This window comes from Podarcis gaigeae (assembly GCF_964106915.1).
Source record: "Podarcis gaigeae genome assembly, chromosome: 6".
NCBI lineage: Eukaryota > Metazoa > Chordata > Lepidosauria > Squamata > Lacertidae > Podarcis > Podarcis gaigeae.
In genome coordinates this window covers 60802309-60826230 of record NC_139682.1, presented here as the reverse complement: position 1 = coordinate 60826230, position 23922 = coordinate 60802309, and the positions used below count along the sequence as shown (strand labels likewise).

At 41.8% G+C, this 23922-nt stretch overlaps 1 protein-coding gene and 1 long non-coding RNA gene across 18 annotated transcripts in view; one reads left to right on the top strand and one right to left on the bottom strand.

Moving 5' to 3' along the window:
- DOCK7 (dedicator of cytokinesis 7) overlaps positions 1-23922 on the top strand; it is a 107348-nt gene that overhangs the window by 1982 nt on the left and 81444 nt on the right. For all 17 annotated transcript variants that reach the window (XR_014565279.1, XM_083742815.1, XM_083742811.1 and 14 more), the window contains exons 2-4: positions 7455-7560; positions 21443-21618; positions 22404-22472. Coding sequence is in view for 16 of the 17 variants with exons in the window: in XM_083742815.1 (XP_083598941.1) it covers positions 7455-7560; positions 21443-21618; positions 22404-22472 (351 nt within the window). In the remaining variant the exon portion in view is untranslated. The remainder of the gene's footprint in view (positions 1-7454; positions 7561-21442; positions 21619-22403; positions 22473-23922) is intronic.
- On the bottom strand, positions 14034-16482 carry LOC310846432. The gene is made up of 3 exons (XR_014565295.1): positions 16344-16482; positions 14990-15040; positions 14034-14142 (listed from the first exon to the last, which is right to left on the bottom strand). It is a non-coding gene; the product is annotated as an uncharacterized lncRNA (long non-coding RNA).

Below are 23922 nucleotides of genomic sequence, written 5' to 3'. Positions count from 1 at the left end.
AGTTTGTATATTCTTCACTTTCTCTTTTATGAGAAAATACTTTCTATATATCTGAGGTGTCTCTTGGTACCATCTTAGTTATACTTAGTGAAGTCCAGTTTGCAAGTTAGAATATTAGTTCTAGGAAAGTGTTGCAATGAGCAGTATATTGGGGTGGGGATTTACAGTGATACCTCGGGTTACATACGCTTCAGGTTACACACTCCGCTAACCTAGAAATAGTGCTTCAGGTTAAGAACTTTGCTTCAGGATAAGAACAGAAATCGGGCTCTGGTGGCGCGGCGGCAGCAGGAGGCCCCATTAGCTAAAGTGGTGCTTCAGGTTAAGAACAGTTTCAGGTTAAGTATGGACCTCCGGAACAAATTTAGTACTTAACCCGAGGTACCGCTGTATATGGAGTAGAGGAGCCACTGCCATATTCTGTATACTGAAGTTCACTACTCTACCTATACACAGTGCTGCCTCAGTAACTTTAGAGCTGTTCCATCTGTGCTTCTTTGAACTACTGACACACATTTACAGTGCATTCCTTTGCATGTTTACTCAGAAGTGAATCCCTTTCTCTCTACTAAGTGTGTTTTAGACCACATTTAAAAGCGGCATCATACCACTTTAACAGTCCTGGCTTCTCCTGGGAATCAGAACCCTTAGCAGAGACCCTTCTTCCTTTTAAAGGTAAAGGTAAAGGTACCCCTGCCCGTACGGGCCAGTCTTGACAGACTCTGGGGTTGTGCGCCCATCTCACTCAAGAGGCCAGGGGCCAGCGCTGTCCAGAGACACTTCCGGGTCACGTGGCCAGCGTGACATCGCTGCTCTGGCGAGCCAGAGCCGCACACGGAAACGCCGTTTACCTTCCCGCTGGTAAGCGGTCCCTATTTATCTACTTGCACCCGGAGGTGCTTTCGAACTGCTAGGTTGGCAGGCGCTGGGACTGAGCAGCGGGAGCGCACCCCGCCGCAGGGATTCGAACCGCCGACCTTTCGATCGGCAAGTCCTAGGCGCTGAGGCTTTAACCCACAGCGCCACCTGCGTCCCCCTTCTTCCTTTTACAGAGGTACAATTCTCAGAGTTCCCTGTGTTAAATGAATAGAGCGCATGTGGCCTAGATTACAGCTGTAAATTGAGCAATGGGGAGATTTTAAGGATAATAGTCCTCCCTACATGCATGTATGTTTGGGTAGGTGATGCTAATCTACATTACTGGCTTTCAGTTCATGACCAAGGAAGTAGTAATAATTCCAGATTAAAGGGTTATGATATTGTTCACTGCTCCCTTAGCTTTCCCCACCCTGCTAGATATTATTCAGGCACCCCCAAACTCGGCCCTCCAGCTGTTTTGGGACTACAACTCCCACCATCCCTAGCTAACAGGGCCAGTGGTCAGGGATGGTGGGATTTGTAGTCACAGAACAGCTGGTGGGCCGAGTTTGGGGATGCCTGTTACATTTAGGACCAGGAACAAAATGTTGCAAAGTAAATTCTACTTCTCCCAGTTCACCATGCCCTCTTCTAAAACATCTATTCCACCCCTTCCTCATATATTCTGTGGCTACTGAGCTTGCTCATTTCTCTTTAGGCTGCTTTGGGGGGGGTTGTTCCAATTTCCCCCCTAGACTTACTTTCGTATTCCTGCAGACTGTTAGGTTCCCCCAAGCATTATTTTTTTAATCTATCTCTTGTTTCTCATGGTCTTTGTTTGGGCTACAACACTCCCCAGATGGGTTCCCTATTAGAGAGACAGATAGTGATCAAGGATTGGGGGCAGGATGCAATTAAGAAAACCTTCCTTCCTGGTGCATTTTGCCATGGGAGCTGATTGTGCCATGGGAGCAAGTGAGTTCCATTTGAAATCAAATAGATTTCCACTTAGGCTCCCAAGCAACTTATTATTATTAGTCTCTCTTCCTCACCTTCCCCAACAACTAGAAATAACTGTGTCTGAGAATCTGGGGATCACAGCTTGCAATTCTAAGCATGCATACCGAAGAGAAAGTCCCATTGAAATCAATTAATACGTTTGCAGTGATGCAACTTTCTTTCACCCCTCACCAGGGGAACGAAAAGAATCTGTTTTGCTTATTAGAACACTGAGTGATTGATCAAGTGCTCTTGCTAAAGCTCTTGACTACTTCTCTTAAGTAGTGGCTGCATCAGATTGACATTGGCCGGTTCAATTGTAGCTATTCAGAAGGCAGGAGCCAGAAGAATGTTACTTTCACCCCTTGTGAATGGCAAGCTCTGGCAGCAGTGACTGAATCTATTCATGGCAGAGGACCACTCCAAAGGAAAAGGGGGGGGGGGGAGAAGAAGAGTGTCAACCTTTCTCGTCCTTAACTTTGTTTATAGGGAAATGGAAAATGCTGGAAGAGACCAGAAGTGATGAACTGTCTGTATTTGATCCCTGTGTATTCCTTATTTTCTTTGCAACAGCAGCAATAAGAGAAATATACAGTGGTACCTCAGGTTACATACGCTTCAGGTTACAGACTCCACTAACCCAGAAATAGTGCTTCAGGTTAAGAACTTTGCTTCAGGATGAGAACAGAAATTGTGCTCCTGCAGCGCGGCAGCAGCAGGAGGCCCCATTAGCTAAAGTGGTGCTTCAGGTTAAGAACAGTTTCAGGTTAAGTATGGACCTCCGGAACGAATTAAGTACTTAACCCGAGGTACCACTGTATTCAGGTATATCCATAAGTAGTGGTATGCATCCGCAGGGAGAAGGCTTTATAACCAATTTTGGAATTTATTTTCATGCATTTTTTTTTATTTATGAATTGCTTCCCATGAAAACACCCTGAAGTGTTTAATAATTAAAATATATCAATACGTAGTAAAGACATATACTGTATAAAGCAATTTCAAATCCAATTCAGATGCAGACTGGGATAAGAACTTTATAGAAGGCTTGCTGAAAAAGAAAGGTTTTCAGTAGGCCCTAATAGGAGGGTGCTGAGCTAAAAGCTTGATTCCTACAGCGTACGGATTTCTGTCCCAACACTGAATCCCCCTCTTAAATATGGTGCCTTAAAACATCTTTGAGACTCCTGGTGAAAACTGTTTATTCAAGTTTTTTTGTTTTTGTTTTAAAAACAATCATTTAGAAGCCATGAAAAGTTTTCATTGTTCTTGAAATATTGATATCTCAGAAGTTGAAATTTTAAGTCTTAGGCCCCATGCAAGCCATTTATAGCCTCTGGTTTTCTTCACGCTGTGAACAGCTGCTCATGTTGTACAATTAAACCATTCCACAAAATACTTAGATATTCTCGGTAGTAAAATTAGATTCTTACCAGAATCCAGTTTTAATGGGTTTGAACAACAGTTCAAAATGCAAAGCCTTTCTGTCACGTTGTCTTTCTTGGTTCTTATGGAAAGTAGCAAAATTCACAATGATCTTTAGTGGTGGTAAGGTTTCACTGCAGTCTGCAACTGGTTATATGTTGGCTCGGTGCAAAGCCTGAATTGCTTTTATTTTTGGCCGCTTGCTCAGCTGATGTTACCAAAAAGAGTGCTTTATTACATTTCTTTTTTACTTCTTAAGAGCTACTTTTCACATAACTTTTTTAAAATTTGGTCATACTTGTGAAAGCCACATCTGTGCCTGCGGATATATGGAAAATGTAATTTGGAAAACACTAGGTCAGAAATCCAAAGGTCTTACGGGTGTCTTTGACTCAGTTGCTCAGAGGTTACAGACTCCACTGTTGGCTTTTTGGGGTGACTTTGAGCAAAACTGAGGAATGGTGGAAGGTATTTTGGCAAAAATATTGCTGGTGCAGATTGGGCCAACATTGTCAGAGCTTTTCACAAGAAACAGCTTATAGCTCGGTGCTATAGAATAGGAATGATAAGGAATGTAGTCTGTAATATGTGGAGGGCACTGTTGGCTGTCTCTGAAAAACGATATACAGTGGTACCTTGGTTCCCAAACTTAATCCTTTCCGGAAGTCCATTCCAAAACTGAAGTGTTCCAAAACCAAGCTGCGCTTTCCCATAGAAAGTAATGCAAAATGGATTTAAAAGTCCGTTCCAGACTTTTAAAAACAACCCCTAAAACAGCAATTTAACATGAAATTTACTATCTAATGAGATGACTGATCCATAAAATGAAAACAATAATGTACTACAGTCACACAATCAATCAGTAGCTGAACTGGGTTCCACACAGTCACAAAACAAAACAACCCGCAATGAAAAAAGTCCCCCTCAAAAGCACAAAATAAATAGCAAAAACAAACAGACCTCAGCATAACATTCACAACTGAGCACATTCGGCTTCTGAAAAATGTTCACGAACAGGAATGCATACTTCTGGGTTTGCAGTGTTTGGGTTCCAAGTTGTTTGAGTACCAAGGCGTTTGAGACCCAAGGTACCACTGTAATCATAATTCCAAACATAGTGCACATACTTGAATTGTGCATATAAGGACAATAGGGGTGTCTTTTTTAAAAAACACCTTTCATTTTTAAAAACACTGAAAGTCTGCAGGTGCAGACTTTCAAAAGCAGTTTCCAAAATTTACATTTGGTCTTTTTTGGTCTGGACTTTTCATGTACTGTCAATGAGCCTTTCTTTCAGAAAAAAACCCTCTCTGCATATAATGATCTCATTGAATCACAAATGTGGTAGAATATTTGGTTAATTATTTTTCTCCTTTGTGACAGTCTTTGAAAACTAATTCCATATCCTTTGGTAACATAAACAGTTCCATCCTTTGATAATATTAGAAGCTACGTTTTCTCTTGGTGGAGGATTGTGGTTGCATCCTGGTAACAATTTGTAGACAAATTCCAGAGGCTTTATTTTTTTCCCTGCTGCCAGTGAATTCCTAGAAATGAATATATGTATCCCACAAGAAAAGGTTACACATGTTCCATTAATAGACTCAAAGTGATTTTAAGGCAAATCATATCTTCTTATGGCTGTAAAGTTAACTCATTCAGGGGTTGCCCACCTTTTTGGGGCAGTGGGCACATTTTGAATTTTGAGAGAGTGCTAAGGGTACCAGTCACAAAATAGCTGCTGCTGGGATGCGGGGTGGTTGTAGCCCAACATGAAACAGCTGCTGTGAGGGGCATGACGTAACACAAAATGAGAGAAGAAGCCACTTATTTTGCTGACTTCCTTGAACTGCAAAAATGAGAGGAGGTCTCATAGCTAGTGAGCTCTCTTTTCGTTGGTGGGTCTGAAGCCTAGTTTAGTATATGAGCAGGACTGGGGAACCAACAGCCCTCCAGATGTTGTTGGACCACAACTTCCATTACCTCTGACCATTGGTGATGCTGGCTGGGGCTGTTGGGCATTGTAGTTCAACACCTGGAGGCTGCAGTTTCTCCATCTTACCTAAAGGAATAATACAGAAGAATTTGCCACCACCTTTCTTCACTGCTGAAATACATGGAATTTCAGTTTACACGATTTACAGCCAGGATTTATTAAAGAAAAGGAGGTCTGCCTGTGAACAAGATCTAACATATGATAGTGAGAGTTGGATGAACCAAAATCTACTCCTTATAGTTACTAAATACGATGCTGTTGCAGACAGTTCTATTCAGAGGGCGAAGGAAACATCTGCCCTCCCTATGAGGACACAGCAATAAAGAACACAAGAAGATCCCTTGTGTCCCATCTTAGTCATCATCCTGTTTTCCCACAGATCAGATGTCTCCAGGAAGCTCGCATATAGGGTGTGAAGACAACAGTCTTCCCTGCTCTTGTGTCTGTACCCCATCTTTGAAACTTGGAAGTTCTCCTTGGTTACTGTGGGGAAATAGCCACTGATAGGTCCATAATAATAACAACCCTGAACTCCTGTATAGCTCTTTCAAGTGTTCAGAGTGCTTCTCAAACATGCAGTCATTATCCACACAGTAACCAGTGGTGGGGGACCTATGGCCCTCCAGATGTTGAACTCTAACTCCAGTCAGCCACCATCTGCACAGTCAGGGATTTGTCAAATCCTATTTTAAACCCATCTGAGTTTAAGAGCTTTAGGGACATCCTGTAACAATGAATTTTACACATTTAAATATGCTTTTAATGCAATATTGCTCCTGTTTGTCAGTCCTGCATCTCCTGCCAATTTCAATGGATAACCATGAGTTCTTGTGTTATGAACACACTTCTTACTCTTAACAGTTTATCTCCTGTACTCACTCATGTCTATTCTCTCTCTGGTAAACAATTACCTCCATTGCTGGCCTAGCATTTCTTTTACATTGCTGGGTTCTTTGATGATCCCCGTGATGAAGGTGTTGTCAATTTCATGCTTTAAAGGCTTTTAAAGCCTCCTCTCAAACATCTGATGGACTCTGAAGAGGCTATCAAACTCTGGCAGTCTGTATGCTGATTATTAAGATTTAAAGCAGCAATGGTTTGGAGAGGCAGTGCAATAATTTATGGACCCGTGTCACTTGGTGACTAATCCTTCGTAGGTCTTATGCCTGGTCTTGTTTCTGCATACGGCTTTGCGTAGTCAGACATTTTCTGAGTGAGGGCTTTGGGTCAAACTATAGAAGAAGGGCAAGTTTGCAGTGCATATATTTATTTCATGAACAAGAGGGTAATCCTTGCCTTCTTGTTATTAATGAAAGGTAATACTTTAGCATTCAGAAGTAAATTACTTTCTGAATCATGAGGTAAAGTGAAAATTTGTAAAGAACAATCCACTCCACCTCCGTCACATCCGTTTGGGAGGAGGTTTGGATTAGGCAGAGGTGTCCCTCATCCCAGCTCTCTTAGCTGGCCTTCTGTTGTCCACTAAATGTGAGTGTGGGAGCCAATGGAAAGCCCTGAAAACAGGACATTTTGAGAGACGCGGTAGAGTTAAGCCAGTCTTGCTACCATTGTTAATAGCATTGGGGATCAGGGCTCATCCTGCCTTCTAACCACCATGAACAGATGTGACAGTGGTTCCAACTCTTTCCAAAGCCCTACCATCAGGAAAAGGGAGTTAGGATATTGCTTGCTACTCCTTGGAAACTTCAGAAGTGGGAAGGTCAATAGGACAAGAATGGGCTGGGCTCTCCAGTTGCTACTCTGATTGTTTTAAAACAAACAGAAACTAAACCAAAGAAAAACTGGCTGCACTGTCATTTAATATGAAGCAAGACCCTGATAAATTTAAATAAATATAGCAGAACATTTCTGTTCCCCATCTGTTTTCCCTCTCTAATTTCTTCCATATTAACTTCTTGGTATAAACTGAGTTTTGGGGGGTTGATACAGGTTCACGTAGTTCAGTTGATAATCTAAAACTTTTAAAGAATAAATTAACAAAATAAATAAATAATGGAATTTGACTTGCATACATACAATCTAATACATGCACAGGCTACACAGCAATGTATCATGGATGGAGCCCTGATGCTCTGTAAATATTGGCATTTTTTAAAATGCTGTCACTAAAAGCAGTGTCCTATCATATTTGAGTAAAATTACCTTTTCATTCTAGAACTGTGGCAGCTGAAGTCCGGAAGCAGATTTCAGGACAATATGGTGGATCACCGCAGCTTCTCAAGAACCTTAATATTGGAGGCAGCATTTCCCATCATACAACTGTAAGTAATTTTTTATATTCATAAGAAAGCTGAACTGGTGCAGAACACAAACTGCTTTAATCTGGCTTTCCTATACGTAAGAGCAAGCATGCTTGCTGGTTTCTAGATTGCACTCTTAGCTATGGTTGCTGACTATGTGGATACCCAAATCTGTCTTCAAGTGTGAAGTGCATGTCCAAGAAAACCCGAGGGCATACCCTTTTGCAATACTTGGAATTGGCAAGGAGGTTTGGCCCTTTTCTGAGTGCCATAAAGGAGCATATCTGTACCCGGTTTCTAAATTTGGTCTTCAAAGGTGGTGGGCATGTCTAGGAAACGAATGTGCCTGGATGTATTATTAATTACACAAAGGAGACTGGGATGTGTGAGTTCTTGTGCCAGATTTCGTGTATGTAGCGTCCCTGGGAACAGCAACATAACTAGGGTGAGCAATATGGCTTTTTGCCCAAATGCAGCTACTTGCAGTAGGGTGTGGGATTTGCTCGGCTGCAGACTTGGATACCGTCCAGAATACAAAACTGGCCAGGTAAAGCTCTAAAGAGATACATATAAAGGGTTGCATTCAAGAGTTCCTTCTGCATATTCAAGACATCTGGGGTAGCTCAGTCAGTAAAGCACGAGTCTTTAATCTCCGGGTCATTGGCTCGAGGCCCAGGCTGGGCAAAATATTTCTGCATTGGACTTGACCCTCGTGGTCCCTTCCAACTCTGCAAAGTCTAAGATTCTAAGGCATCTCCCCTGTATTCTGGCATTCCCCTCCTCCTGCTGCTGCAGCCAAAATTCTGCTGCAGCGGAATTTTGGAGAGCTGCAGGGACTGCAGTGGGAAGAAGTAGCAGGTAAAATCCTGTTGGACTTCCTCTCTGTTAATTCTGGATGCTTCCCTTCCATTGTTAAGTGTTTTTGCTATATTTTTGTGGATACAAACTTAGGGATGTATCCAGCTTCACATGAGCGGAGTTCGGCTTGCACAATGAGACTTCTCTTTCATAAGCTTTCCCAGTGTGCACCGAAATCTGTTCTAGAGGGTTTCCTGGCCCTCTATAGCAAATCTTGAGGATGCACTGGGAGCTGCAGAGAAAGAAGGGGAAAGCTGGGAAGTATGTGAGCGACAACACTGAATCCCTTATCAATCCCCATCAGTCTCTACTAAAGCCATGAAAGATTACTGATTATTTAAGATATTGGAAACAACTTTTGATTGTGTAATTATCCCTACACAAATTTCACAATAGGTACATGTTTATTGGATATTATTAATCTAAAAAGATTAAAAACAAGCAGCTGATTCTTCAAGATGCTCTGAACTAACTTTAGATTAAACAGGATTGGCTGTGAGGAAGAGTTGGAGATGTATTTTAAAAATTAAAAATAGCTGCATATTCAAGAGAGTGTTGCTAGTTTCCAGAATGGCAGGACTGCTGGTTTGCTGCCTCACGTCCTTAGAAAATTAACAGAAGGAGATAGCTAATGTACCCCTGACATTTCTTGTTGAGATATTTAGCAATAAATATTAAGGTAGAGCCAAGGGGGATTTAGGAGAATGGAAAACAGTGTTGTTAAACTCATCCCAAGCTGTTATAGGTTGTAGTTCACATCTTGAATACTCCCACTTACAAGAATTCCCAGTGAACGTGGTGGCAGCAATGCAGCATAAGGGTTATGCATTGCAGCCCGTTGCCTCCCCACGCTGAGTACCTTTAATTATTGGCAATTGTGTTGTGTATTCACGCTCAGTTCGTGCAATCTATGACAGGGCAGTAACTCTAATGAATTATCTGACTATGCAGTGATACGCTAGACTGCAAATCACCTGACAGGTAATGTAAAAGTCATGTTGAAATTAAATAAAAGGTAGTGCATTTGTTAAATCTTGTTTCATTTAAATATGAAAAGGTCAACGACTCTTACTCTTTCCTTTCATTTCTGAGACATTTCTTTGAACGTTTGCCATTGCCCAATGGGGCACTAGAATTAGAGCAAGATTTATCAAGAGGGCTGGTGAGAATTCATTCTGCCATCTTGTGGCACTGTCTAGAAAAAGTATCCGCTCTCTCCTTTCCATACACCTCTGCCAGCCTATACTGATAGAGAAAAAATCAGTTGACTGGATGAAAGAGACTTTGAGACCCAGTTAAGTCTGCAAGAAAGATAGCAATCGCATCCCTAGGCATTTCTGCATCAAGCACAACCTGTGGAGATCCAAGCCTTGCTGATTGGTCATGAATTAATTAAATAACAAAGGCCCTTATCAGGACTAGATCTTTCAGCACTGATGTAAAATATTTTTTGCACTCAGCTTAGACACATCTGTATAAGATAGTTCCAGTTTAAATGCATCACTAAAAGCAAATAGGCTTCTTATGAACACACTCTTGGTGGCCATCTCTGTAAAATTGCCATTCAGAATACTACTGAAAGATAGGATGCAGCCAATCTGCATATTTAATCTTTGCTGGTTAGTTATATATTCAATGTGTGTGTGCATTGCATAAAAGCAGGTCGGGTAATTTCACCTTTAGGCAAGCATCCTCATCATTCCTGAGCTACTAGAGAAAAATAGGAGGCATATTTTCTTTTCTTCTTCATACTAAGTTTCCTTCCAGCTCCTAGAACAGGTTTTTCCCTCCGCGGCTGTCTCCCTCTGTGCCTTGCTTGACATTTTATTTTCAGAAGAAGAAAAAAGCCTCAGAATTTTGGAATTGTGACAGCCTTTTCTCATCAGCTGAGTTCTTCAACCATTTTAAATTGCCAAGAAACTAGTGCTGTTAAACCTAAAGGCACGAAATTATAAGTTGGCTGCTCAGAATAAAAATTAAAGTGCTTTGATAACACACTGAACTGGAGTCTTCTAGACCTCATTCCATACTTCCATGGCTTGTTTGGTTGGCAAACTCCTGCTAAATGTGCAGTCCAGAGACAGTGATGACTGGTTACATTTTTCTTCCATGCTGCCTTCCAAAGGGCTCAATCATGTGAGATAGTGACTGACTCAGAGTCAACTAGTGTGTGTCATGGATATGCAGGAATGCAACCCTGGGCTTCATCTCCACTGAAGTTCAACACTGTATGTTGACCTTCCCAACCTGTACTTTAATTCAGCTGAACCCCATCCATCATGGCAAGCGGCCAGGGGAGATGGAATTGCAGTTTTTTAACAATGTGGAGGGCATCAGGTTGGAGAAGCCTGATCTGTCATACTTCCAGAAATACTTATGGAGACCTGGAGGCGGAGTTTCAACAGTCCCCAAGGGAAAAGTTACTAGCATTATTGCCTTTGTGATTAATAGTGGCTGTGCGGTTTTTAGTTTTGTGATGGTCTTTGGCTCATTTATGTGTTTTGTTTTTTCTTATGTTGCATTGCTTGGGTTGTTTAAGATTATAATGCTGAATTTACTGAACAGGTGGTGACCATTTCATGCATGGGTTCTGTTCCTGCCCTCATGCATGTTGGTGGAGCATGTCTAAGCACCTTCATTAACCTCTCTTTCATGTCCAAAAGGACCTGTGTGTTAGCAGTCACACATCAATTGGACATGCCTAAAATGATTGGTGCCTGTATTTTGATCTGTATGTTGCCTAAAGTAATTTTTTAATGAAGCAATTACTAAATAAAGTTACAAATTACACTTGTCCTGTTTCTCAACCCTACTGTTTTAGTGCAGCCAAGGTCAGAGTCTCAGTAGAAAAACTCAGATGCCCTTATTTCTCTGGGGAAAATGGAATTTAGCACATGAGAATCTATGCCTTTAAGAAAAACAAATCCAGTTAAAAAGCGAGAATTCTAGAGGAATTCTGGCAGGGAAAATGGATGTTCATCTACTTAAATTTACCATATTCCCCGCTGTCATTTTGTTTTCTTAGAAAAAGCCTGCAGTAAAAGGTGTTCTTAGCATCATTTACCAAAGCATCAGGAAATCCCACCACACCCAGGAACATTCTCCTGTATATTAAAAGCAGTTATTAACAGTTTTTCCTGTGTGTTAATCTGAGAGCCAGTGTGGTGTAGTGGTTAGGAGCGGTAGACTCGTAATCTGGTGAACCGGGTTTGCGTCTCTGCTCCTCCACATGCAGCTGCTGGGTAACCTTGGGCCAGTCACACTTCTCTGAAGTCTCTCAGCCCCGCTCACCTCACAGAGTGTTTGTTGTGGGGGAGGAAGGAAAAGGAGATTGTTAGTTGCTTTGAGACTCCTTCGGGTAGTGATAAAGCGGGATATCAAATCCAAACTCTTCTTCTTCTTCCCACAGCCCCACTGTGGTGTGGTTCTTATAAGTTACCAGTTTCCTTTCTTCACAGTAACTCCTATGAGTTTACCAGGGAGAGCTTCAAAGGCTACACCTTTCCCATTTGGAAGCAGCTGAATATCTTACATTTATCAATGTTATGCAGATAATATAGACACAAGTCTCTTTCAAGCCTTGGCTACATGGCCACTTAAGTAAACACCTGAAATTTGATTTGCCTTCCTGCAAATGTATCAGTAGCCAGCAGCTGTAGGGTTAAATTTACTGTCTGTCTTCCCTGCTTAAGAACTTTATCTGTCTTTGAATATAGTAGAGCACACTTTGATCTTCTTCATCTAATGCCTTAGATTTCCCCCCTCCCTCCCTTTGCTTGGTAGTACAAATGCTGTCTTGCTGATTGAGCCAAGTAGGTCAAGCACCCATTGTTGTTATTTCTCTTTGACTGGCATGTTTGCTATTGTTCTTTAATAGAGAACGAAACATGATTTCAGGGGTTTGAAAGCCACTGGTAAATAGAAAGATTTCCACTCCCAGATTTTGTTCTTTTTCTTTGTCAGCACAGGTCCCTTGTATGGGTAAAACACACTTAGCTGTTTAATCCTTGGCATTTCAAAATACATTTCAAAAATACTTTTTCCTGGCACCTTTAGAGAGCTGTTGCCAATCAGCATAGGATTAGAATAGAATAGATAGTTGCATGACCCAACTCCGTATAGCAGGGGTAGGCAACCTAAGGCTGGTGGGCCAGATCGCCTTCTCAATCTGGCCCGCGGACGGTCCAGGAATCAGCGTGTTTTTACATGAGTAGAATGTGTGCTTTTATTTAAAATGCACCTCTGGGTTATTTGTGGGGCATAGGAATTCGTTCACCCCCCCCCCCAATATAGTCCGGCCCACCACATGGTCTGAGGGACAGTGGATCGGCCCACGGCTGAAAAAGGTTGCTGACCCCTGCCATATAGGGTAGTTCCTTATGTTCATACATACTGTTTGACGATACTTGCATTTTCAGTAAGAATCTATTATTAGATATTGGAGATTTTGTGATATGTGCAAATTCCATCAAAGATAACTCACCATAGGTGTCACCTATGTGTTACAAAGGTACATAGGTGTTACAAAGGACTTTTGTAATAGTAATTTGGAAACTTGGAAAGCTGCAGGGCAGTTAAAACATACTATAAGAAAACACTCAGTTTGATTTAAATCTCAGTTGTGCATAAGGTATAAATTAAAAAAAGTAAAGACAAATTGTTTTTTTTAAATAAATATTTTACTTTTTTTAAAAAAGCTTGGTTTAGAATGAAAAATTTATCCCCTCGAATTTTTTTGGCACAGATTCCTTATTTTGTGAATGCCCCTTTTTGCTACAATGCGTTAGTAATGATCACACAGAATAAAAGCCACTGAAAATAGAATGTAGGTTGGAGCATTTGAGATGCTCATAGAACAAAAGGCTCTTAGACCTGTTCTTTTGATTCACTTGCAGCACATTTGGTTCCGCCTTGACAAAATAGCTTGTGCATCAAATCCCAAGACACTTTAAAAATGAAACGGCACTAGGAAATACAACAGTGTTGTATGGATGGAATAACAGATAGACATGCTTAGCTAACACATTGCTCATGTTGTAGCAGATGATACGGCAGAGATGCAGGTAGGAGAGCAAATGGAAACAAGTGTTGGCTGGCTGAAGGAAGCACTAAAATACTGCAAAATACTGTGTTTGACATCCAGGGAAGGACAAAGTCGATAGGAAGCAGAGTTTTATTTTCGAGCTAGTAAGGGGACATAACAGTGAAGAATAACAGAGCCTTAAAGACAAAACGCTTGAGCGTCCTTGTAACAGTCCAGTTATAAACATTTGAGACAGGGTTTTATAATGCAAGCACTGACAACCTTAACTCTACCTGTGCACGCTTCCCAACAGAGCCGGGTGAAGGATAATAGTTTATATAAACTCAATCTATCAAGCTGGTATCTTACTTTAGTTAAGGGCTGGGTGCACATTTATATAGATATAATATATGTATATCTTTAGGATGGCAGTTCCCTCATAAGAGGTGTGAACCGCTGAAGAAGGCAGAATGTTTATTGCAATTACTGGAATATGCCAAAGGTAGTCATGATGAGTGGCTCTTTGTTCTGGTGCTGCAGATGGAGCTCTTTCCCAGTTATTTTAATACAGCTGTAGAAAAACACACACAGCCAATCTGGTGTGCCTGCACAGCCTTGATGTCGTTGCTCCCCTGTCCACATCCACATAAGCTTTAGTGACTGGTGTTGGTGGGGTGGCTCCACAGCTCTGCCACACCACACCATCCGCTAGTGGCCATTGCCTAATACATGTGTAGGGAAAATAAGTTGGAATCAGTTGTCAGTTAAAGTTCAGCATTATCTTAGCTGTCAACATGACCTCCGGTGCTAGGCTACTGCACAGTTATACCTGATAGGTGTCCCTTTTCAACCCTATGCATGTCTCCTCTGAAATAAGTCCTATTTAGTGTGTTAAGACTTGCCTTCAGGTAAGCAAGTGTAGGATTTCAGCCTTAGGAGCTTAGCAAATTTCCAAACTTAATGGCCATTGCTTCTCTATTTTGTAATTCTTGCACAGCTTGTTTACCTTGTGGTGACTGTACCTTGACTAGTTGATTTTACTGTTGCATTCATAAATGCAACAGTACAACGAGGACAACTTGATGGAGTTCCAACTACTCCAGTTTCTCCCTAGGGATGCTATATAGAAATACTTTGACATTTAAAACAGGCTTTTCAAGAAAGGAGAACTAAGCTTTCAAGGCAGCTTGTTCTCATGTCTAGGCTAAATTGTGTTACAATTTAAATGCATTTTTGCCCTGCTCTGTGCAGCACAGTGGTACCTTGGTTGTCAAATTTAATCTGTTCCGGGAGTCCGTTCGACTCCTGGAACTGTTCAAAAACCAAGGCGCAGCTTCCTATTGGCTGCAGGAGCTTCCTGCACTCAATTGGAAGCTGTGTCGGATGTTCAGCTTCCCAAAAAATTCGCAAACCGGAACACTTACTTCCGGGTTTGCGGCGTTCAGGAGCCAAGTCGTTTGACAACCAAGATACCACTGTACAGAGTGTGTACCGAGATTCAAACGGATAGAGCTGCAGAAGGCTTTATGGTATATGTATTCTTACAGAGTGATTAAAGTTGTGCCTTACCGGTTTTCCAAATTGAATGCTGGCAGGGTGGCACCTTGTCTCCTGTAGTTTCTGAAAGTTTTGTTGAGTTAGATGTTTAGCCAGAAACACAAAGCATACTTAATAGTATTCCAGGAAGTTAATGCACCAAACAAATAACAATTGTTTGAAATATCCCTATAAAGAGCAACATGTATAAAATAAAATGTTACTTGCAGAAATAACAAACTATTTTCCATAGCAAGAATCATAAAGGGATAAATTATATTTGCTGTGCTCACTGATAATAATAAACACCAGAAGTGGTTAGACCTTATTGATGCTATAACTATTCTCCATGATCCATTGACAGAATGTTAACAAAAATAGGGTGTGGTTGGAATCGCATAACAAGAGAATGACTAATGTCAAAGATCAAAACAGAAGAAAAAATACTTAAGAGGAAGAAATTGTTGACCAAAACTCATTATCTGAGGTCATGTTCATGTGACCTTTGGGTGTGTAGTAGCTACAAAAGAAAATATTTTAAAATAGAGGTATTCTGTCTCTTGGTGAGGCTGGTAGGGTTGTATGCATCTGCTGCGATGTTCAAAAGCCAACTTTTGGCATACCTTCATAAATGCATATTTTCGGTGGCATCCTAAGAGCTGGATTTTCTGATGTATGACAGTGGATGCACTGTTGATTGTAAAATGACATAGGTGAGCGTGTGCCAGATTTTCTTGTACTGTAGCAGGAAATGTTGGTATGAATAGGCCCTGGAACTGAAACAAGAAGAATCTAACTCAAAAGAATCAATTTCACTTTCTTCTTCTTCTTATATACGGTAGCTTGCCTGGGAGCATTGTTGCCTGTTACACGTTAGTCGTGTTTCTCTGCTTTTATATGGGTTTCAATTTTTACAGTGAAAATAATGATACCTTCGCCAATGTTCCTTTGAAAAAGCACTTGAAAGCTTGACTGGCACAATATCCCATGTCCTGATATGGCTTGTTGAGGAAAGGTCATAACATTGTTTTCTTAATAGGAGCTGGCAACCTGTTCATCAGGAGGGCGGTGCCAACAAATCCCTTATAGCCAGAAAGGAGATAGGTTGACCTTCCAAAGCTTGATTTCTCCGCCTCTCCACCATAAAAAGCCAGAGTTTAAAATAATGCGTTTGTCTTTCATCTGCCAATAAGCTGACACAAACTAGTTCCTCTTCATAACCAAGAATTTATGTTTTGCCTGTTTACTCAGGTGTTAGGCAGTATTTCTGACTGCACAGATGGCGAGGCTAATGTTGGCTACTGGGTTTGACATTTATGTTTGTTTACATCTTCATGCTATAATAGTCAACTGAAGAGGTGTAGGGACAAAAATGTGAATGCCTTACCTGATTCTGGATGCTGATGAGCTCCTGTAGCCGTTGTTGACATCAGTTCTCATTATGAAGTTCCTGGAATGGGTTGGCAGTTTTACTTCCATTTCATAAAAGGAAAGACATTACTTGAATAAGGACGTTTGTGAACACCCTGCACCTAAAATAGAAACATTGTTGTTTTAACTCTTATTGTTCTAACATTATTGCTCTAATCATGTCTACATTGGCTCCCAGTACTTACTTTCTACAGACTGTTCTAGCCTTTTTAAGTCATACTCTCTTTCCCTATAAGCAAATCAAAAATTTAATGTGTGCATTTGCCTTGGAATGTGGCTGGCCCATATTTAGTCATGTATCACCCAGTGGCCTGTGCTGAACTATTTTATATACTGTGTCCTCTCCAGATGTTTTGACCTACAATTTCCACCAGTGGCCAATGCCATACTGGCTGGTGAGGGTGGGGTAATGGAAGTTGTAGTAGAAAACATCTGGAGGGTACCAGATCAGATCAGGGAAGTCTGTACAATGTCATGAGAACATGTGCATTGTAGTGTATAAAGTATTGAGTGCCCTTGGAGAATCTCTCAGCCAGCAGTGGTGGGAGGGGCTGCATTGCTTACATGACCTCCTGTCACTGCCATTGGTCTGGCATATCAGGAGCATGATAGGGAGAGCTTGGCATGATGCAAATACACTAGCAGGAGCTCTGGATTGGCTCTGCTGGTGCGTTTGCACTCCACCAGCCTTGCTGCCTCCTCACCCCTTACCCTTGTCTTCCCAGTACGCTGCAGGAATGGCAGTTTTGGGAGGTTGGGTAAGAAGCTGAGCAAGCCTCTACTGCTCTCTGCCTATCATTCTTCACCTACCATATTTTGTTGTAAAATAAGGCACCCTATATATGGTAGTTTTCTTGGCAGGAATTGATTCAGATTGATGGAGAAATAATAAATACAGTTGCCCAATGATCATCGTGATGCATGATGATAATTTATACTTTATTTTGTGAAGGATGACAGTGTGCTGGGAGGGGCAGCCAGTCTATAATTAGAAATATCTTTTCCTCTTTTAGTGAAGATGAGGATTTGAAAAACAACAACCAAATACAGCACATTCCCTGCCCACATCAGTTTGTACTCAGTTTAAAAGTTTGTCCCATTTATTTTCTTCCCTGTCTGTGTAGCTGATTATCTCTGTGTTTCTTTCACATACAGTTTAACACTTAGGTCTTCGTAGGGTTGTAGGGCACTGTTTTGCTTTGCAGCACCACAGTGGCACACCAAATTTGTGCTTTCCCTCCAGCTTCCTTCAACAGCAGAACCTAGCAATTTACAGGCCTGGGATGCTACTGATTATGGTGATCACATGTTGTGGAGAGAGAGGGAGGGTGTTCCTGTTGGGAACAAAGGTTTTGCATGGGAAAAGAGAGGGGGACCATTTCAGATGTTGAAATCACATGGTGAATTTGGGCAAAGGCAACAGAATCTATTCCACAGGAAATGTATGTCACCGTATCACCAGTTCAGAATGAATATATCCATTCAGTGTTTCTGAGAGGCAGGGCAAATGTGTTTCACTTTGAACACATCAGCAGCTTACTCTAGAATTGGTACCTAAAAGTATTTTTAGCATTTTAATCTTTGGCATCATTGAACCGGAGATATTGTATTTGCAGAACTCCTGACCTTCTGGCCTCTCTCCTTATGGGAGTGCAACTATTGCCTCTATTCCTCTCTCTTTAAAGTGTTGCACTGAAGCTGCACCTATAAAGTGTTTGTCTGTCTAAAACCTCTTAGAGACCAGTGCTCTGCTTATTTGAGAATATGGTCACACAAAATCTTGATTCATGTAAGCAAATGCAGAGGCCATGTTTTGACATCATGCTGAACTATAGCTTGACAGAATGTGAATGGAGCTAGGCAGGCGTTGAGTTTGTGCTCCCTGCCATCCCATTCCCATTGACAAACTGTGCCTACTGGTTTGTGTGGTATGGTTTGTGTGAAACAAGCCAACTTGAATTGTCTGTTTGGAGCAAAAAAAAAAAAAAGGAAGCTTCCAAGCTGCTCCTTGCAGCCGTGCCAGAGCAATATGGTTTAGCATGACATTCAAACACAGTTGCAGATTGGGATATCAAACCCCCTTTACCTAGGACCAAATCCTGACTTTCTAAGGAGTAACCAAACTTTATGCATTGTTTGGTCAGCCATCCCTTCTTAGCTTAAGGTGATTCTCTTCAGAATTCCAGCTTCATATAAAGAGTATTGCTGTTTCCCATATTCACTGCTTGACCGTGACTGGGAGGTCTATATTGTTTATACTGTTTGTTTATGTGTGTATTAGGCTTTATAGGGTTTATTTTGAAGTCTTCAGCCACTCAGTAACCAGTTTATCAATCTGAACCATTTTGCTTGAGCACCTTTTCCCCTTTCTTTTGCAGAAAGCTAGTTTACTAATTCAGTCTTAACTTTGCAGCCCTGTATGAGACGGAAGGTCAGATCAAAGACTTTGCTTTGCATTTGGAATTGATTTTGAAAGTAATGGAGGTGTTGCCTTGGAGGCTTCGCTAAACGCTGACATAGCAGCTAAGGCAGTACTCAGGTTTTCATGACTTGGTGATGCCTAAGGGTGGAAATGTCTCTCTCCTGAGTCACCTTGAGGATTTTTGCTTAGGCTTGTAGTATAATGGAAAGCGACACAGCCCCAGAAATAAAAGTATAAAACCAGTGCATTTGTAGCACTCATTTGCTAGAATTGGACTGAGTGTAGCATTGTTTTGTTTCAAGAAAATGAAAGACTCAGAATAAGAAGGCAATTATTTTTGACCTACTTCTGTAATACTGTACTTTTTAAGTTCCATAGAGTTTGTTTTGGAAGAGAATGTAGAGTTTTGCTCAGAAAAACCTGGGCATGTGCAACATAAGAAGATGCCATCAAACTTAGTAATGTCTACTCTGACTGGCAGCTGCACTCTAGCATTTCAAGCTGAGGTCTTTCCCAGATAGGGATTGAACCTGGGACCTTGTGCATTCAAAAAGCATGTGCTCTGCCACTGAACCACAGCCTTTCCTGTGAACAGAATTTGTTTAATTTACTTCTGTGAAACCCTTCAGTAGAAATATTCTCAGGGAGCCTCACACACTTCACAAAAGTGAAGGATTAAAGCAACAACAAAGCTAAAAAGGTTAAGGCAGTGACTAAAACAAGCAATAGTAAAAACCAAAAACCAACCATCACTGTTTAGATTTATGAGTATGTGGCAGTCAAATCTCCCTAGGAAGACTATTCCATTGAGGAGGTGATGCAAGTTCCCATCCCAGTCATATCACCTGGATGAGGGTTTCCGATAATGATTTTCAGGGAGATTGGTGTGGAAGTAGGCATTCCTTCAGATACCTAGACCCAATTCCTGGGCCACAGAGTAATCTCCCTGTAGCTGTCTTGTGAATATTATGTTCCAATTGGCATGTCCCCTGTGAAGCTTGGACCATCTGTTTCCTTTCACCAGGCAGAAGATGATATTATAGTGCACACCAAGTGTTGGACCAGGATCTCCAGATTCCTTGCATAATTGTAGCTTGCGTTTCCTCCGTCCCCAGAATGAGCCATTAAGTTATGATGATGATGGGCGCGAGCTTCAATAAAATTAGGTGCTGGCTTTCACAGGGTCCGTTATCCATCATGAGCCAGGCATAATAATAAGACTTGAGAATATTCAAAGAGTTCTGTATATGTGTATTATTACCCCCAGATTGCAGACAGGGGTGGGACTGTGGCTGAGAGGATAATGGTCTGTGAAAGGTCACCTAGCAAATTCATGGCTGATCTGAGACCTGAACCAACTACTCCCCAGCTCATATCTCACTCCTCTTAGCCACTGTGCTACATCACACCACATTTGGGAGGAGAGGACAGAACTCCTGGAACTAGACACATTAGCCTCTATAAGAAGAGTAAATGACACTGGAAACCCTTTATTTGGTGAGGTTGATCCACTGTTTGCTGAATCCTCTGCTCTGACATTGCACTGCTCCTGCTGGTAGACTACTTAAAAAATCTCTTAAATTCACAAGAAAGCGGGAAGGTGGGGCTCATCAACCTGTGAAGGTAGCCCATCTAGGAGAAGGAAGACTCTGATCCTAAAACTCTGCTGCCTTGTGAGATACCTCCCAAAGCAGAAAAGGCTGAGGAGTAAACCCTACTATGAAAATCCAGAGGGGAGTGCCTTGTACACCTCCTTCCAGCAACTTCTGCAGCCAAGCTGGTGCTAAACGTATTTCTCTGCTTGTCTTTGGGCCACATCAGCAAGGCCAAATGGTGTGTGTGTGTCTTGTTTTCTGGGCAGCTCAGGACCTCCATACACACCTCCCAGGCTAGTGCCCTGGGAAGGCACTTCAGTGCTGCTAACGCAGCAGTTTGACTTCACCCCCAGAGGTACACTCCATTGTCTTTTGAGACACAAGAAAACACAGGAAAGCAACTTACATACCATCTTGAAGGGCGCAAAACTTGAGCCTTTGCCACACAGGAGCTAAATAGCATGATTAATTTCTGCAGGATATATGTGCAGAACTGTTTGTTTTTGCTTTACTACATTTATATCCTGCCTTTCTTCCATGATTGAAATTAATGCAGTTTACATAGGATTCTTCCATTAAGGCACTGACAAGAGCCACACCTTCATGATGCTTGCAGGATGCCTCTTCAGAACAGGCTCTGAGATTTTGATTTGCTGTTGTTGATATCCCATCATCTAGTCCATGTGCTTTTATGTGGATGACTGTTGAGCCTAGCAAGGACTTGATGGTCTACATGGCTGGCTGTTTTCTGTGGGAGTGGTGACTGAGGGCTATTACTACAGGAGATAAATGTTTTTCCCAGTGAGGGAACAAAGCAGTTACCATCTGGATGTGTCTGTACTTGTGATTTTGGCCTGGAAACCTTAACATCTAATGAAATTGGCAGTACTGTGTATTTCTGGGCAGGCTTAGATATTGATATTTTTCAGCTGCAGAGGAAAACAAAATATGCAGAGCGGGGGAATTAAGTACAGATATATGTATTTTAAAATAGCCAAATGTTGACACTTTAGTATAACTTTTTCTTTATCTTCATAGGTGCCTCTTACTGAGCCTGTGGATCCAGTGGATTTGGAAGAATACCTCCTTACACATCCACTTGCAGTGGATTGCGGCCCTTTGAGAGACTTGCTTGAATTTCCTTCTGACGATATTGAAGTTATCTACAGTCCTCGAGAATGCAGAACGCTTGTGTCAGCAGTACCCGAAGAGAGGTAAGGGCTAGGCAACAGAGACCTTGGCCCATACTTGCAGCTGAGCAGGTATGGGAGATGGCCTGGCTGAAGCCATTAATCCCCATATTCTTCTCTTCCTTCACCACTCAAAACTATACACTGGAGCCAGGATAGCTTTGAGAGCAAAGAAAGCACAAGTTATACAGGTACAGAGAGATGGCAGTGGTGGCAGAATCAGAGTGGGGCCTTGGAGAAGGGAACTGTACCCCTTGAAATTCTTGGTTTAGCTGAGAAACAAAGGGAAAGACAGTGAATTGACTGTGAGTCTAAAAAGCAGAGGCCCTGTGTCGCATGTAACTTATGGCGTAAAGGTGGAGGAAGCATGTTAATAAACATTGAATGAAGTAAAGTGGGGCAACCTGTATGCACGTGTGATGACTGGAAAAGTAGTAGATGTTTACAGAATGCAAGCTGTATTTATTACAGTGGTATCTTGGTTCCCAAACTTAATCCATTCCAGGAGTCTGTTCGACTCCTGAAACCATTCAAAAACCAAGGTGTGGCTTCTGATTGGCTGCAGAATCTTCCTGAACTCAAGCGGAAGCTGCGCTGGATGTTCAGCTTCCGAAAAATGTTCACAAACTGGAACGCTTACTTCCAGGTTTGCGGTGTTTGGGAGCCAATTTGTTCGGCAACTAAGCCGTTCAGGAACCAAGGTTCCACTATACTGGGGTATTAAATGGTAGTTCAGCCTGTCAGTCTAAAATGAAATAAGATGTTTGTGATTTGAAGAGACCATTTAGAGCTATGTTCCCTCTCTATAGTGAAATGGACCCTCACGTGAGGGATTGCGTAAGAAGTTACACAGAAGACTGGGCCATTGTGAACAGAAAGTAAGTTGTATATTTAAAGTTATATATTTGAAGAGATGCCCTTCAACTGTGTGTGTTGGGCGGGGGGTGGGGGGACTGATTTTCAGAATGCGGTTACTGTAGCTATCAGTAACTATTCAGAGCCGATATAAGATCGTACCGCTATTTTACAGTTATCACTTTTAGGCAGGTGCCCTTAAGGATAACTTCCTGAAAAGGGGGAGACAACTTTTCTGAATGTGTTGGAGGGAATAATGGAGAAAGTATGGGTCACCAATTCATATTCTTTCCCCCCACCTTTTTGCTGTGGATCCTTATAGGAAGCAAGTTAGATGAAAGGGCTTGCCATATGCAGTCGAGAGTTTGTTTGCAATGGAGCAGTTCAGCAGTCAGTGGGATGACTCATAAATTATGTCAGAATAGAGCCTTTTTGCGTGAGACTAGAGTATACGCCAAGCTCACTGTCCTCCCAGCGCTTTTGTAATCACTTGGTAAAGCCACTATTAACTACTCAAACGATTTATATAATTAGGTAGAAAAGAAAATGCCAAGATGAGGAATAAAAAGAAGAAAATAATAATAGTGGAAAAGGTTGGTAACAAGATATGGAAGGCGGTAGGAAATAACCCTCTTTCGATGGTGCAGGAGTGTCATTTTCTCTGTGTGCAGGTTCAGATTATTATTCACAACTTTATGAACTGTGGTTTATGAGTCCTCCCCTCTGTGTGACAACTTTGACACTTCATTCCTGGCTTTGTGTTAAGCCACAATTCCCTTTATATCTGAACTGGAGTAATTTTGGCTGAACGTCAGTTAACAAACCAGGCTAACAGGTCAGGTTCAGAAGGAGGTAGACAAGATGGTGTTTGCCAGTTTTGGCCGCCGCTGTTTCTCATCTGGTTCTGCCTTTATAGTAGAGCAGAATATTTGTACACTGCCTAGAGAAATTTTGCCCTCCATTCTGGCTGGGGCTGAGGGGAATCTGTACTCCAGTACATCTGAAGGGCACCAGGAAGGTTAAGGCTGGCATAGAGCGACGCTGATAAAATATGGAATGTTTTAAAAGTAAAATTATCCAGTAGCAATGTTAAATATGTTAATGTTATTGGGCCTTCTCAGGCATATCAGGCAATCCTAGCCAGACAGCCCTATTATGGGCAATCTATTCCATTTGGCAACCCCTTGTGCTCCGTGTCATGTCTGGTTCCACCCATAAGCCTTTTGTCACCCACCCTTCTTTGCAGTCAGAATGGAGACTGCAGTGAGACAGGAGAGTGCTGTCAGCTTCTCAGGAGGCCAGAATAAATGTACATATTCCCCAAGAGTTGTCATTAGTAGTCCCAGTGATACGCTCTTCAGATGTGCAGGTGAAATAGAGGAGGAAGGGCGGAGAGTTGTCACATACCCATCAAGATCACATACAGAAAGAATAATTTTAATTTGGCTTCCGGGAAAATGGTAACACTTTGGG